This window comes from Silurus meridionalis, chromosome 10 (genome assembly GCF_014805685.1).
Source record: "Silurus meridionalis isolate SWU-2019-XX chromosome 10, ASM1480568v1, whole genome shotgun sequence".
In the NCBI taxonomy this organism is placed as follows: Eukaryota; Metazoa; Chordata; class Actinopteri; order Siluriformes; family Siluridae; genus Silurus; species Silurus meridionalis.
Window position 1 is genome coordinate 17,912,141 of NC_060893.1, and position 18,514 is coordinate 17,930,654.

The 18,514-nt window shown below is 36.1% G+C and overlaps 1 protein-coding gene across 1 annotated transcript in view; it reads left to right on the plus strand.

The window, feature by feature from the left end:
* gfra4b (GDNF family receptor alpha 4b) overlaps positions 1–1,996 on the plus strand; it is a 71,466-nt gene extending 69,470 nt beyond the window's left edge. Inside the window, exon 8 of the mRNA XM_046859637.1 lies at positions 512–1,996. Within this exon, the coding sequence (XP_046715593.1) occupies positions 512–652 (141 nt within the window). The 3' untranslated portion in view covers positions 653–1,996. The remainder of the gene's footprint in view (positions 1–511) is intronic.
* The last annotated feature ends 16,518 nt before the right edge of the window (positions 1,997–18,514 follow it).

Consider the following 18,514-nt stretch of genomic DNA (forward strand, 5'->3'; position numbering starts at 1 on the left):
GGCTACACTGGGAGATAGAAGGCCTGTCCATTGCATATGCTTATGTATTTTTAAATATCCATTACCATTACTTACTCAGGTCAACAGCCATCTGTATTTCTGTGTTGAAATCTCATTGGGTGTCCATATGATAATGCATCAAAAAGGGCTGGGGTATGGGGTCAAGCCATAAGTATTTAATTTAATCTAGTTACTAATACGTCTACTATTCAAAATTATTACTATTATTATTAGTGTTGTTGTTGTTATTATTATTATCATCTTTTACTAAGAATAAATCAAATTATCTTTCTATAGTCACTTAATCTGTTTTTCAACAGGTCATGCTATTTTTGTTGTATTATTTTAATATGTATTATACTTATGTTAATAATACAATAATGATTTTAAGAATCAGTTTCAACTTAGTGAGTGAAGAAGAGGGCTATAAATATTAAAAAACATATTCAGCTACAGGGAAATATTGAGTAAGTAGCTAATTTACCTTATATGTTATATGTGTTTTCTTTAGGACACCGAAAGGGAAAGACTTTGGGGCGACTCCACCATTCCTTTTAACAAACAACGTAACTCTGGACAGGTCTCCACTCATGTGTGTCTGCCAGTACTCACCTGTCTGCTGCTCATCCTTCTGCTGAGCTGTGATCAGTAAAGTTGTGTGGGACAGACACAAATTCTGGGCCAAAGGACCAACTGCAATGTTATTTCTTTCTTTCGTAACCAAGACTGTGGGGGAAAAAACTGCCTCCAACAGCCCCTCCATGTTTCATTGTGCTATCTGTGTATTTCTGTGGAATAGTTGGATTTGGCAAGACAATTTATTATGGACGTGATGCCTGATGGTAGAATCTAATTAGAAATCATCCTTTGTACATATGTACATATCAGTATGCAGAGTCAATATCAGAGTTTATTGTTTGTGAGTAATTTCAGCTCCAAGACCTACATTTTCTAGGGACATTTATGAGTGTGGTGCCTCCAGCGTTTCATAACCAAATTAATGTGCAATGCTCTAAACTAGGCTGAAATGTGTGGAGGAAAGAGTCAAAGCCTCCTGTTTCTTTTCAATAGCTCCTCATGCATCACTTCAAGTGTTCAGAGGCGCCTGTGGAGTAAACTGAGATTTAATATCATTTTGTTCAAGTTGACTGAAGACGAAGACTTGGGCTGCCGCTGATCAATATCCGGATTGCAAAGCCTTTGGGTGGAGGTAAACAAAAGGCCTGTCGACGTTTAAACCGGTATTTTGGATCTACGCGTTTCTAGATCGTTCCAAGGTATTATATGTTTGTGTGCGTGTGTGTGTTCAGGAATGTAAGCGCTTTCTCTTTGCCTGACTGAAGAACAAATATAAACCAAACATCTGTGATATCTGTTGCTTTAGTCTTGTGGAAGCACAATGGACAATTCAAATAGTGGACAATTCTACAATGTTATTTACCTTTGAGTTTACACACTCAAATTCTGTATAGTTTATTGTTTGTTTGTTCTTTTCTTTGTTTACTTTCTCAGACATATTTGACAATCTGATGTGTCAAATAAATCCTGTAAAACTAGAGAAAAAATATGTCCAGGAGCACAGTAACATACAATCAATTGAAGCACATTTTCAGTGTATTGAATTAACACTGGTAAACAAGCAGTATTTATAATGTTCTTATAGCTATAATGCATTTGGGGAAACTCAGCTTTGGTTCATATTTCATGTGGATTTCTCTACCAGCATGATATCGGCCATATTCAGAGTTAAGATATGTGCACATAGTGAGAAGTTAATACAGAAAAAAGCATACATCAGTGTTCAGTTTATTTCAGACATAACTAGAGACTTAGATTTGCACACAAGTCCTAAAATAGAAGTATTGTTTTGGGCAATTTGAGCTATCGACCTGAAGCTAGACAAAGTATTCAGTCCAAAGCCGATATGTCATAGTACAACCCCAATTCCAAAAACGTTGGGGCGCTGTGCAAAATGTAAATAAAAACAGAACGCAAAAATAAGCAAATCTCATAAACCCATATTTTTATTCACAATAATAATAAAAAATAACATATCAAATGTTTATACTGAGAATATGTACCATTTTAAGAAAAACATTTTGAATTTGATGGTTGCAACAGGTCTCAAAAAAATTGGCACAAGGCCATGTTTTTCACTGTGTAGCAACACGTCTTCTGTATATTTACATCTATGAACTAAGGAGACCAGTTGCTGAAGTTTTTGTCCCATATGTGTCTGATACAGGATTCTAGCTGGTGAACCGTTATGGCTTTCCTTTGTTGTATTTTTCAATTTATGCTGCACCAAAGGTTTTCAAATGGTGAAAGGTCTAGACTGCAGCAAGTCATGCTACTGTAATAGATTCAGTATGCAGTTAGCATTGTTTTGCTCAAATATGCAAGGCCTTTCCTAGCAAAATGTGTTTTTGGATGGAAGCATTCTTTGCTCTAAAAGCTGTATATTCAATTTAGCATTGATGGAGCCTATCCAAATGTGCAAGCTCCCTATTTCACAGGCACCAATGCACTCCCATACTATCAGAGATGTGGCTTTTTGAACTGAGTGCTGATAACAAGCCAGTTGGTCCCTCTCCTCTTTAGTCTGGAGGACGTGGTGTACACGGTTTCCAAAAAGAAATAAAAAAGTTGATTTATTTGACCACACAACAGAATTCACTTTGCCTTAGTACTTTTTAAATGAGCTTTAAGAGAGAAGATGGAGGGTCTGAATCCTATTCATGCATGCCTCCTTCTTTACATGATCGATATTTAACCTGCATTTGTGGATAACATGGCAAACTGTGTTCACAGACAATGATTTCTGGAGATGTTAATAATCTCATGCAGTGATTTCTATTACAAAATCATGACTGTTTTAAATACAGTGACGCCTGAGGGCTCTAAGATCATGGGCATACAATATTGATGTTGTGTCCCTTGTCCCTTGTGCACAGAGATAACTACACATTATTGGAAAGTTTTGATGTTATTATGTACTGGAAATTATCAGATATTCAATTATTTTGCAATTTTTGTTGAGGAACATTACTGTGAAATTGTTTAACAATTTGTAGACACAGTCTTTCACAGATCAGTGAAGCTCTGCCCATCTTTACTTCTGAAAGAGACTCCACCATCCAAGTGTATCCAAGATACACCATTTATACACAATCATCTTACTGACCTGTTGTTGTTTAACGTAATTAGTTAATTAGGATATGTTTCTCCATCTGTTTAATTTTAATAACACTTACTTTTTCAGACTTTTGTTGCTCTGTCCAAAGTTTTTTTGAGTTGTGTTGCTGCCATCAAATTTTAAATGACTTTATTTACTCCTTAAAATGGTACATTTCCTCAGACCAAACATTTAGTTTATTGTGAATAAAATATGGGTTTATGAGAAATATTCATTGCAAATCAATGCGTTCTTTTTTATTTACATTTTACACATTGTGCCAACTTTTTTTGAATTGGGGTTGTAAAATCTATGGAAACTTTGGGTAAAAAACAAACAAATAAAATAATTAACAATGAAGTGTAAATACAGAGATATAATAGTACTAATTCATTCACTGTGTTGTCCTTGTAAATCAACGGAATTGTCAAGTACTGAGACAAACAATAAGGAACAAATTATGAACAAATGTTTCTTAAGAATATTATTATTATTGCTAAGCTGTATGTTGAACTCTCTAACAGTGTTAGCCTTTGGATTACTACTCAATCATCAACCAGATGCCTTTTTTAAAACTTAAGAACCCATTATTATCCATTAAACATCAAAAGAAAAAAAACAGAACTTGCTTTTTCAGTCTATAATTTCCACCCCTCTCTACTTAAAATTGTAAATGACCATATTGGGCCACCCAGAATGTTAGCTTCTGTACCTTTGTAACCCAAATTTTGAATATGAGGAACTTTCCCTGTGTCAATGTTAATCTTCACTTCTTAAATCCTGAACTCTGAATATGGTCAGCAATGCGTAGAGTTCCAGCACTTTTTAGGAGTGTAAATGTGGATGTATATTTATGATACTTGAGAAAGCTTGAGGTAAAATGGAGACTTGATCATATTCGCAAAGGGGGATTTGTCACATGGTTATCTCCTTTAAAGGTTGTGGAAATTCGCTATCAGTTGCTGCCAATAAAAATGCTGGATCATTTAAAGCCTTATGGTTTTTTTTTTTTGGGGGGGGGGGGGGGGGTAGTAATGTTAACAGTAGGAACATTTTTGAGATTTTCAAACATTTTGTCACTTACTTATGTCAAAAAATGTCATGTTTAATATAAGTTTTGAGGGGGTGTTAGTCCTAAAGTCCTAAAAATAAAAGACCTGACACAGATTCCCTATATAACGTGTGCTTTTCTTCAGTAAAAATGTCAGCAGAAATATCACTTGTGGCAGGGAGTAGCTCTTTGCATCTCAGCAGGAGAGATCTCAAAAATGAAAATAATAAAAAAGGTCAACCTAAATTAAAAGCCCATTTGCACATGTTGGTTGGCACAGCACCCAGTCGATTATAAAATACACTTGCATAAGCATTTGTTTTTCGTGGCCTTCTTGGTGACATGGTTGGTGTATCAGTTTGCTATTTTCCCTGTTCTCTATTTTCTGTTAGCAAAATGGCTAAATATTATATGTAGCAGATATTCGAATAGAATATACTAATATACTAATCACCATATATTCAAGAACATTGTATTGATTAAATTGTCATGATCATTTTTGGATTAAAGCATATTAAATGCAGACAGATTTTATTATGATAGTTCTCAGTCAAACTGAATAAAATTGTATTATAATTTATGTTTTCTGAAAAATATGAATAGTGCTTGCTCGTGCAAAATTCGACACTGCCATGCAACTGCACAAGCTGATAAATAGGGGAGCTACATTGATTCACATGTTTTTTGAAACACAAACAATTTGAGCTTTAATATTGTATTTAACTAAAGTTTCTATATAAAAGACTTTACGGCAGTTCATTCGTGTTTATGTGATGTCATTAGAACACTCATAATGCAAATCTGAAATATATGATATATATATGAAAAATATATGAAATATCATATGTCTATGTGCCAGTAGATTTGTGGTTGCTGCCATTTTTTTTAGTTACAATCAGTTTTAGGGTAACATTCTGCTTTATAGTCACATACAGTAGCATCACTTGAACATTAAAGAACTAGCTTTTTATTTTATTTTTTTATTTTAGCCAAGTGATTAAATGTAAATGTAAGTACAGCTAAGGAGTTTAAAATGAACAAAAAATTACAAAAGTAAGATAACTGTGATCAGTGGTTTGTTGTTTGAAACAATGGTGATGAGTGATTGTTAAAAATATATGGTGCTAAGTGGTTGGTAGTTGGAAATTGGTGATAAGCAGTTGGTCGAAAGGAAATGGTGATTGCTGATTGTTGGGATTGATTTTCAAAGTATGAGCAATAGGACACATGATGATGGCTGTTTTTGTAAAAACAAAAACAAAAAAAAACAATTAAGAGCTTTATAAATATATCTAAGATATCATTAATCCTGGGGCTTATACTTCCCAGTTCTCCTCCACCTGAAATGAGAAGACATTTAAATACACATGAAAAGAGAAAAATCTAAAACTTGAGCATTATTAGAAACAATTATTTCACCTCTACGACTTCAGCTAAAAGAACTTTGTCAAGTTCGTCATGGCTGTTTAAGCATAAGGTCGTTTTTAACAAGTCACCAACCAGCTTCTTGATCTGTCAATCAATATACTCTATATAAAGTAAACTTAATTATACCCTGGTACAGTACTCTTTTCTAGGAAGTGATGTTAGCTTTCAGTAATAAGTATAAAATTATTCAGAAATGTATAGCTTGAGGTAGAAGTTAACCAATTTTTACAGGTCTGTTGTTCAGCTGAATTATTTGTTTACTTCATGCTTCATAAACACTCTGACTAGACTGAAACAATCTGTATCTTGAAAGTAACTCTCCCACCAGCCATCTGTGAGTCTGTTTACCTGTAAGGCTGGTGTCATGTCATGTTCCATGTTATGTCTTCTTGTACATTTCACTGTCATTTCCATGACTTTGATTTGGATTTGTTAATGGCAATTAAAAAACCAACACTAAAGAACCTCACTAACCTTCAAATGCAACGATGCTGTGGTCATCATGCACTTTAAAAATGATCAGAAATCTTTAATAAGATGAATAACATGTTCCATGGTGACATGCTGTACACTCCTGGGAAGAATAACAACAACAAAAATAATTGGCAAGATATTAAAAGTTTTTAATAGTATTAATAATAAATCACTGGTCCAAAAAGTAGCAAGACTGAAACAAAAACTCTCCTGAGTCACCATTTACTTGTTCACTATTGTTTGGTTTGGTTCGTGTCTGGGTTCACAACTTGTTCATCAGCTTTTTAAAGCCTTCTGAATTGAATGGCTCTTTTTATGTAAAAAGCTGTGTACAAGTTTACCCACAAGGCTTAAACATTTAAAGATATAAAAAAAAAACCCTATCCCGAAGTTCATTTTAATTCTTTTTTTTTTTATTTTTAAATTTTAATTAATTTTAATTCAGTTTAATTCTTGCCTATTTTTCTGATTTTTTAGTTTTTTTTGCCATTACATGCTTGGCCTATTTATTTATGTATTTGTTTGTTGGTTTTTTTGTTTAGTGGTGTATATCCTATTATTCATAAGCAATTAATAGCTATTCTGATACGAATGATGATGATCCCAACACATTAAGATGTGTAGAAGATTATTTAAAGCCTCATATTCTTTTTTTTTTTCCCAAATATATATCATTTGGATGTGGATTCAGGTCAACTAATCTCAGTTTTCATATCAACACCCTTATATGCACCCACTCTTATCTTTACTGACCAAAGAATCTTTCGACCTTTCTGCCATCTTGGTAGCAGTACAGTCTAACCTCCTTTGTTGACATCACAGATCTCTCCAATCTTGTTGATATACTCATCTCCCATAATCATTTATTTCTGCCATTTTCAGTGACCTTGCTCGTCTTAGGAATTGACTGATCACATTTACTCACAGCCCTCCTTTGTTAAACCCAAGCTCTATGTTATGAAATGTGCAGGTTGGCATATTGAGTGCTTTTATGAAACACTGACCTTACTGGCTTCCTGCAAACATTTATTCAGGTAAAGGAATGCAGTAAATGGTGCTCACTCCTTTTATTAGTCCTCTCTTATTAATGGGGCCAATAGAAAACCCCAAACTCTTTTTGAATCTATAGATAAGCTTTTTAATCCACATAAAAGAGATGTCTGTGGTTTTGAGCCCAACCTTTTCATCACCAATCAAATTCCAACACACATAATTTTTCTTGTTGCAACACACACAAAAAACTTAAATTCACATTAGAATTGCATTTTTACTGGTCACATAACCAACCATAAAGCTTTCTGCATCTTCAGGATCTCTGAATTTTACATTGACATTGATGGTGTTAATGTTACACCCCCTATTTTAAATAAAATATTAAAAGCTTTTTTTACTTGAGCTTGGTTGCTTGGTTTGTATTGCAGATGTTTTCCATCTGTTGCATTACAATTGGAGTCACTAACATCGAAAACTATAAGTTTCAGATCTTGGCTGACAGAAGTGGACCACAGTGTGTGCTTTTATTGTTTTAATGTTGCTTATTAGCCCATCCTTTTAAAATGTTTTATGTATTATTAAACTCCTTTCCACTTAGCATGGTTTTAAAGAGTTGTTATATGTGCTACTGTAGCCTTCCTGTCAACTCAAACCCATTTCCTCTGACTGATCTCAACAATTACGTTTTTGGTTTTTACACCATTCCGGGTAAACTTTAGAGACTCATAGAAAATCTCAGAAGATTAACATCTAAAAAAATACCAAAATCAGCTAATCAAATGCCAACAACCAAAACACAGCCAAACCCCTGTGATCACATATTTCCACATCTGGAAGTTTGATGTCACGATTCACAGAAGCTCTTGACATGCATCTGTTTATGTATTGCATTGCTCCCTCATGAGGCCGTTATGCATTTTCCTTTTAAAGTGACTGGTTTATGTACTCATTTTTATAGGCATTTGGATCGGTTGTAATAGAAACTCGGCATAATCTTGAGGTTGGGAGAAATCAATTAAATCTATTTGCCTAGCTAAAAGCAGTTTGTTTCAAAAAGAGCCCCTGGACAGAGAAGTAAAGGGCATGGAGCTGTAATATAGTGCACACACTCGCTCAAACACACACACACACACACACACACACACACACACACACACACACACACACAAACCAGGCTTCTCATCTCCTCATTTCCATCTCTTTCATTTAATTGATCTGCCTGGGAAGAGAAACCCACCACGTCATAATCCATCTAACTCCTGCATGAAAGGGTAATTGGTTGATAGATTTGTTGAAATGTGAATCATAATGCAATTTCCTTTCTATTTCTGATTGAGTTTTGAATAAAAGGTGAAATAGTAGGGCACGAGTTTCCTCGAATGTGACAGATTTGGAGCAGAGTTTTAACGCCAACAGAGCTAAGACAATTGCCAAAGAAGCCTTAATGAGAATTGGCATACATATTGGTTTAATAAAGCCAATAGTTGATTTTTTTTTTTTTTTTTTTTTAAAGCACTCAGACTAAAACTTTTTACAAAAAAATATATTTATTAAATTTATATTGCATGACTAGAGATATCAAGAAAATTGAAATTATATATATATATATATATATATATATATATATATATATATATATATATATATATATATACAGTACAGACCAAAATTTTGGACACACCTTCTCATTCAAAGAGTTTTCTTTATTTTCATGACTATGAAAATTGTAGATTCACACTGAAGGCATCAAAACTATGAATTAACACGTGGAATTATATATGGAATTATATACATAACAAAAAAGTGTGAAACAACTGAAAAATGTCATATTCTAGGTTCTTCAAAGTAGCCACCTTTTGCTTTGATTACTGCTTTGCACACTCTTGGCATTCTCTTGATGAGCTTCAAGAGGTAGTCACCTGAAATGGTCTTCCAACAGTCTTGAAGGAGTTCCCGAGATGCTTGGCACTTGTTGGCCCTTTGCCTTCACTCTGTGGTCCAGCTCACCCCTAAACCATCTCGATTGGGTTCAGGTCCGGTGACTGTGGAGGCCAGGTCATCTGGCGCAGCACCCATCACTCTCCTTCTTGGTCAAATAGCCCTTGATGCCTTCAGTGTGACTCTACAATTTTCATAGTCATGAAAATAAAGAAAACTCTTTAAATGAGAAGGTGTGTCCAAACTTTTGGTCTATACTGAATATATATATATATATATATATATATATATATATATATATATATATATATATATATATATATATATATATAGTGTAAACATACATACATACTGCATATTGCTTTTAATACTTACAAGAATAAAATTCATCAAATAAAAAATATATATAAGGTTTTTTTTTTTTTTTTATCGTACAACTGCATTTAAAAACAGCATTTATTATTAGCAAAACATGGATATTATAACAAAATATAGATTTTTTAATAGAATATATCAAAAGAATCTACTGGCTTTGCTTATGCAGATATTTTGCTTTGTAGAACAGTGATGGTAAAATTAAGAACCCCATTCCATTCATCACTGAATTTTCAATGCCTTTCTAAGCACAATGACCAGCACATAATGACCAGCTTTGATCAACGCCATTTAGATATGACTGATCCATTTAGAAGACTTTTAAATGAGTATGACACTATAAGGAGATTCCTCTGTTGAGCTGATCCTGACCCACTTTTCTAAGTGACAGGAAATGCTATATGAGGTGTGGATGTATTTCTCTTCATTGGCGGCATTTAAAAATCATATGTGCTTGCCATTTGAGCTAGATTTCAGTAAAGAAGGGTTGAGGACACCAAGCAGGAGATTGTTTTGCTGGCTGATAAACATAAAGCTTATTGCACATAAGCAAAATACCAACCTGGTGTTTCTAATATCATGCTGATGATGTGAGTGCTGTTATTTTCTATTGCTTGCTGCAGCATAGTTTTTATGTAGGACACTAAGAGTCTTATTTCGAGCTGGCAATAGAATTTTCTCTGCAGAAATCCCATTTTCTCCAAAGTTCATCTCCAACAAGGTCTTAAAGTCGAGCATGATCAATAGGAACAATTGAGAAGTGTGCTGGGGGGTCGAAACCTCTTTCCATGCCAGCTTCATCTGGACTCTATATCTGGCTGTTTACTCTCCTCTCTCCCAAGGATGTTATGGCATTCATAGGAACTCTTTGCACACACAGCTATTATTTCCTTAGCTGGAGTTTGAATTAAAATTGATTTAAACATTGTGTTAAAGTAGGGCACAAGTTCCCAGATGTGCACAATCTATGCCTCAACATGTCACAAAGACCCTTATTTTTTAATTTAAAGACCATTTATATCACCTTCTTCTTGGAGCCATACTCAATTATAATGTGTAATATAAACCCTATACCACCTCTTGGCAATGATTCATTTATTCTCACCATTCTCATCATCTAATATGCAATTTCATCTAAAGTTCTCTTTTGCTTAGCAGAGGAGCATACAATGACCTACAATCAGCAACTGACAACATTTTCAACATTGTTTAAAGCTATAAAAAGCAACATATTAATATCATGCAATAGCTTCTCAAATCAGCATTGTGCTAAAGTCCTTCCTAATTAACAAATAACACAATGCAGTTTGTACACTTTGCCACATGACAGAATACTAACTTTTTCACCATTTTTAAAAATACAATACTGTAAAATTAAATATAAAAACACATGATTTTCATCTGTCAGAATGTTACCTAAATTAGAGAAAATGAGTAAATCTTCAGTGTAATGCTTCACAGAATTGACCATTCAAAAGAAACATTTAGCATGGGATTCATTACTGTAATTACTGTGGGCAGGTTCACAGGATTTTTCCACATTGGTTTCCCTTGTTTATTCTTTGTGTATTTGTTCTGTTACTTATTTCAATTAGCCATTACTTTCACATGTTCTTGATTAATGTTTTTTTTTTTTTTTATCTACTGCTGTATTCAATTTGCTTTACAAATACTTATAAAAACCTACAGTTTACCTGTGTACCTTCACCTTTTTCAGGTTTTGACCCTTTGATTTGGATTTTGAGATTCAGATTTTGTTCATCAAGTAAAGTAGAGGGAGGTTCCCTTGTGGTCTGGTGGTCATATGCTAAATGAATGAGGTTGTGCTCTATGTATGCATTGAATGTGGCAAAAAGACACAAATAACCTCTGGGTTTCTCAGGGTCCTTTATTGTATTAAGAAAATTAAATGTAGGCAAAATAATAATAAAAGAAAAGGATGAACAAAAAGTAATAAAAACTGTATTTGCTTAACTTACTCTGTATTTACATTATAAAACAAATATTTGGGAAATGACAAATACACAGACAATATAAACAGTAATTCCTATTAATTTTAAATATACATATACCTTCATGTCATAAAGAACAGTTGTTCAATGGCTTTTACATGCAGTTATCCAATTTGCAAGTGCAAATCTTATCATAATGCAAATAGTATTCAAGAGTTTAATTTAATGTCCATATTAAACATGATGTGTGTGAAGGATAGGCTACAACAGCAGGGGACAACATAGGACACCACTCTCATCAGCCTAGCACAAGAATTCACAGCCACAGAGAATGCAGGATTGAAAGCAGATACCCCAAGACTGTTAGGAAGTGTTGCCTGGTCTGAGTAATCTGCGACACACAAGTTGTAGGGTCCGAACCCACCATCAACAGCATACATCTGTAGGCCCAACCTTAACACATAAAAATTGCAGGTTGGAAGTGGCAGTGCAATGAAGTAGGGAATGTCCTCAGAGCACACACTGGACCCATAAACACTACCAGAGCTTTGTCTGAATGCCCCAGCCCATTCACACATTTGCTGCTGACCACATTTATTTCCTATATAATGCCAGAGTCAATTCATCTTGCAATGTCTACTTTTAACCTTGGCAAGCTATCTTAAGGATTCTTTCCTATAACTGCATCCAAGTTACTTCAAGAGCCCCCAAGAGCCATGCTCCATGATTGGATTTGTAAACCTTACCCAGCTACTTCTGACCCTTAAGGACTTTTCCCTATAACTGTATGTTTAAACTCTGCCCAACTGCTTTTGACTGAAAAGGTCCCTAACCAATGAATGCATCTGTCAACCCTGCCCAAGTACTTCTGACCCTCAAGAACCTTGCAGCATGACTGCATCCATTAATGCTGACAAGCCCTGCCTCCTTAATTCTTCTGTAAGACCTGTCTATCTACTTCCATTCCTCAATAGCTCTGCCCAACTAGTTGCAATGTAGCTAGTATTGAATCGGCATTCAGGGTTTATCCTTGCCTCATGCCCACTAATCCTAGGATCCCTTGTGTCTACAAAGTGAGATGTGTGATAAAATGACTCAAATAGTTGACCCATGTCATGCATCTTACCCAATATCCTGTGGGATAGCCGGCCTATCCTCTAGAGACCACACACCCCTGGGAGCAACACAAATCATGCTACACATGAACTGGAAGGTGTTAAGCACTCCATTTAACTCAGTTTCAAAATGTAGCCAAAAACAAAATGGGAAAATGACTGCCTCATGCATCAAATTAGCAAGCTATTTTTGTGTCTTTACTTTTGCCCTTGTGTTTCCTAAGATTTAAAATTTTACCTAAAACATAATAAAAGCACAGAATGTAGAAAATTTAAGTTCAGTAATTATCATGTATGTGTTTAATGTTTACAGGTACAATATAACTTTGCAGTAATGGTCTTTGGGCTTTGCACACAATATTAGCTTAAATGTAGCACTTGAATCCTGTAGCAATTTGAGCAGTAGCGGTATTGGTTTCCTCTTGTGTGCTATATGCGGATTGTGTTTTCAAACCCGTTTTAATGCTTTTTTTTTGCGTTCACGCCGTGCTCCTCATTCCACTGTGGAAGATTCATTCTCCATGGCTGACATCCTCCCCACTCCCTCCTGTGTCATTAAGTAAATAGTTATTTTTCTCCCGATAAGCCCTAGTGCTCTATTCTTTCGTGAACTGTGCACAGTGTGTAAAAGCCACTTTCTCTGTGGATAACGGTGTTTACAAACACATTTTGCATGGTAAATGTGTAATACTATATTCATTTGTAATGCTACTACCTTCCTTCTTGAAGCTAGCCCAAGGTCAGATATACTGTAATGTTCAATAAACGAGGAATTAGGTACCGCAAATCAATAGTAAGGTTGAACAAAAGCATTAGTGTTCAGGCAGAAAAGGATATTTTACAGATGATGTTAGCTCAGTCTATAGAAGAAGGGTGATGAACAGGAGGTGAAGAGCCTGTCCCTATTATATAACCAACTAATTGGAATGCACTTGGTTGCCAGGTTGAACAAACAGAAACGAGGGATGTCAACAGCACCCTTTATGAGCCAAAATGACTTCTGCAGCATGCATGCTGAATGGAAAAGAGCACTTGTTTTTTATAGGCTTTTATGATAATTACGGCCATGAGCTCTAGAATTTATATAAACAGAGTCCATCAGATCATTTCACAACAAATTGAGGCTTTTGTCTTAAGGCAATAAATTCAAGACCCCTATTCGGGTCTGTTGTTAATGCGGATCACATTATAGCTTAGAAAATATTCTTGCATGTTTATTCACCCTAACTGTGAGTTAAGACCAGTTTTACCATTAGATTTTGTTCAGCACTTTTCAATGACTGCACTATTCCCTAGGACATTACTACAAACCATTTCACAGTTTTAGTTCAGCCAAAAAACAGAACATATTTTTCAAAAACAATCAGATTTTCTGCATGCCTGTAGAATACTTTTACATTATACAACATTTAGAATACATTTCTACATTGTTGCGATATGTTTGTCAATGCTCAAATGACAAACATATTTTGAGAGAAAACTTTTATTAACTGTATGCAGCGGCAAAGGAATCAAACACAAGCTGTTATAGATAAATGATCAACAATGGGGTGGTGTGACATGTCCCGACATAAAGCACAATAGTATTATCAATGATTAGAGTGAGGATACAGCACTGTTGTCAAAATGACTGTTCAAGAATAGCAAATCATTTGAGAATTCAATAATCTACTAGAAATATAACGCTCAATCTACAACAAGGGGGTGTGATGTGGCTTAGAGCAAATTTTCCAATATACAATGAAATACAAGTGGACATATCCAATGATTTTAACTACCATTAAAAGAAAAAACACAGCATCCAGGAATATTATTTTTAGCTCTCAGCAGACCCTCTGTTAAACTTTAGGGCTGATATGTGTCAACCACATCATTATTTTTACATGATGCACTAAAAAAAATATTTTTTGAAGCGCTCCAAACTAAAGCCTATGAGCTTAGCAGTTATAACACTTTTGAAAATTTAGTTTTTTTCAGCAGTGTGTAGTAAAGCCGAAATTTTCACTCAAGTCAAACTACAATAACTAACAAACTTTCTTTCGGCTTCTCGCTTTAGGGGTCGCCACAGCGGATCATCCATATTCATGATCCACATGTTTAATTTGGCACATGTTTTTTACGCTGGATGCCCTTCCTAACGCAACCCTCCCCATTTAACCGGGCTTGGGACCGGCATTAAGAGTGCACTGGCTTGTGCAACCCTAATGAATCGAACCCGGGCCACGGTGAGAGCGCTGCATCCTAACCACTAGACCACCAGGGGACCATAAAGCTACAATAACTAACAAAAAAGGTCAAATAATTGTTGAAATTATGCTGACGTAGAAAAAAAACACTAAATGTGGTTGAGTTTGGTGATTTTTCAATACTGGGGATATAATTATTTACAGCGATGAACATTAAGCTTTTTTAAATGTGAATTTATCCGATTATTTTGGGAAACCTTTACCTTTCTTAACATTTTAGTTTTGATGTAATTCAGTGGGCCATTCTAACCTTCTGTTCCTAGCATTTTTTATTGTTGCAGTCACACAGTGAAAGTACACTTACTACTCACAAACTCTTGGCACAACTGTGGGGTTATGTGTGGCCTCACGTCAGGTCCTCATTTAACAAGATTTATGTATTCACTTCAGTAGCTACGAACGGCATGTTTGTCTGCACTTGTGACATTTGTATAATCGTTTTGACCTGAACAGAACAGGAGGAATAAGCAATATTCATAAATTCATGGCTGCATGGTGAAGCAGAGATTTAAAACAGACTGCAGCGATCTGGAAGTTTGGCTCTAAGCTCTCAGACTTGCTGTGCCTCACCCTTTACTGAATGACTGGCATGGGTTTGGCATATGTGTTGACTAGAGCAAGGAGGACACTGCCTGCTGAGAGTTCCTCCGCCATTGAGACGAGGATTAACTGTCGTATTGGCACATTTTCTCTATTTTTCTCTATGCTTTTTTTCTGGCTGGGATTGTGATGCAGTTAAGCATATTTCCAGTGCAATGGCTCCAGCTGTATATCTATCAGTGCCCGTCCATCATCTCCAAGTGGCCAGCCAGACCTTGGGCTAAAACAGACAGAAGCCTTGATCTAGCATTTCCTGACACAGAGCATGGCCTCCTTCCCCTGAACCTGCAATGGCTTTCTGTCAGCTGCGTGTTGATGTATCGGATTGCTGTTGGCCCACAATTTGTCAGTAGATGGCAAAAAAACATGGAGAATGCTCTGATATTAACATCCGATCTCTTGATCTGCTTTCATTTGTTAAATATTTCTGCAGGAGTTGACCTTAGGAGAGGACGTGAGATGAAAGTTTTAAAAGTTCACGCTAGAGTACGAGAGATGAGTGGAGAGAAATATATTACCTGTGAACCACAATGAACTTTCTACTGTGGGTTGCAATCAGACCCTGCGCAAAGGCAATCATCTTAGTTCTTCAGACGCAATCAGACAAAGTTATTAGTTGTTAACAGTCTAATAGGTATTCTTCTAAAAATGCTGATTGGGATACCAAGTAGACCATTTTCTTTTTTTTTTTTTTTTTTTACTTTTTTCTTGCCTCGAGCTTTTTCTTCTTTTGAGCACTGCTGTTCTCATTAAGGTTCAGAAAGTCCAACTTTGGTCAAATTGGATACAGACACAGCTGAGCACCCTGAATCACATTTGCTAATAGACATGAGCTCATGATGTACATTTGCTAATGAAATGAGTTGAGGAGATGAAGAAAATGAGGAGGAGGAGTACAGGAACAAAAGGACATATACAACAATTTCGATGAGTCAAAGTTTCATCTGTTTAACGTGTGTGTGTGTGTGTGTGTGTGTGGTTGTTGCGAGAACATTTTCCTTTATTGCCAGTTTTCCTTTGTAGATATACTACCCCCTACTGTTTATCAAAGTTACTGCATTACTATTAAATCGTTAATTAATTTACGAATTAATTTGCTAATTAATTAATTAAATAAATAATGAATTCATTCATCCTTCTTTTGTTTATTCATTCTTTCTTTATTTGTTTATCTTCTGTAAGCTCTTTATCCTATTTAGGGTTGCATTTACTTTAATGATTCATCGTAGCAGCCAACCATTTTGCCCATGGTTTAATCTTTGATAATTTCTTAAAGAACAGATGCGTAGACCTGCTCAGCACTGAACAAGTCTATTACACTAACAGCTTTAGTGTTACCTGCCTCCTTGACATTGGATGCTATAACTCTGATCTGCCATACACCATCTGCCTTCTCACTGTTTATAGTGCCCTTGACAAACTCACAGAGAACCTAGAAAAATCCCAAACAAACATCAAATTCTAAACTATATATATATATATATATATATATATATATATATATATATATATATATATATATATATATATACACACACACACACACACACAATTACCGGCCACTTTATTAGGTACACCTTACTAGTACCGGGTTGGACCCCCTTTTGCCTTCAGAACTGCCTTAATCCTTCGTGGCATAGATTCAACAAGGTACTGTAAACATTCCTCAGAGATTGCTTATATTGACATGATAGCATCATGCAGATTTGTCGGCTGCACATCCATGATGCTAATATCTCGTTCCACCACATCCCAAAGGTGCTCTACTGGATTGAGATCTGGTGACTGTGGAGGCCATTTGAGTACAGTGAACTCATTGTCATGTTCAAGAAACCAGTCTGAGATGATTTGTGCTTTATGACATGGCACGTTATCCTGCTGAAAGTAGCCATCAGAAGATGGGTACACTATAGTCATAAAGAGATGGACTTGGTCAGCAACAATACTCAGGTAGGCTGTGGCGTTGACACGATGCTCAATTGGCACTAATGGGCCCAAAGTGTGCCAAGAAAATATCCCCCACACCATTACACCACCACCACCAGCCTGAACCGTTGATACAAGGCACGATGGATCCATGCTTTCATGTTGTTGACGCCAAATTCTGACCCTACCATCCGAATGTCGCAGCAGAAATCGAGACTCATCAGACCAGGCAACGTTTTTCCAAACTTCTATTTTCCAATTTTGGTGAGCCTGTGCGAATTGTAGCGTCAGGTTCCTGTTCTTAGCTGTCAGGAGTGGCACCCGGTGTGGTCTTCTGCTGCTGTAGCACATCCGCCTCAAGGTTCGACGTGTTGTGAGTTCAGAGATGCTCTTCTGCATACCTCGGTTGTAAAGAGTGGTTATTTGAGTTACTGTTGCCTTTCTATCAGCTCGAACCAGTCTGGCCATTCTCCTCTGACCTCTGGCATCAACAAGGCATTTGCGCCCACAGAACTGCCGCGCACTGGATATTTTCTCTTTTTAGGACCATTATCTGTAAACCCTAGAGATGGTTGTGCGTGAAAATCCCAGTAGATCAGCAGTTTCTGAAATACTCACTTAAATTACATTTCGTTCCCATTCTGGTTTGAACCGGTTTGAACTGCAGCAGATTGTCTTGACCATGTCTACATGCCCAAATGCATTGAGTTGCCGCCATGTGATTGGCTGATTAGAAATTTGCGTTAACAAGCAGTTGGACAGGTGTACCTAATAAATATATATTTGCTCTTTATGACATGGCGTGTTATCCTGTTGGAAGTAGCCATCAGAAGATGGGTACACTGTAGTCATAAAGGGATGGACATGGTCAGCAACAATACTCAGGTAGGATGTGGCGGGAGAACGGGAGAAAAAATGTTAGCAGACTGCCTGACAGTCAAACATGGAGGTAAAATTTTAATGGTTTGGAGTTGCTTTGGAGCAGAGAAGGCTGGAGACTTATGGGTAAAAGGAATACTAAACCAACATGGCTACCATTCCAAAACTCAACACCATGCAATTCCATCTGGATGCAAGCTAATTAAAGTCAACTTCACCATACAATAAGGCGATGACCTGAAGCAGACATCTATGCTTTATTTAGAGCCATTTAGAGAGCAAACAGTCGGCAGAAGCGTTATCTATCATCGAATGGCCTGACCAGTCACCACACCTAAATCCTGTTGAACTGCTCTGGGATG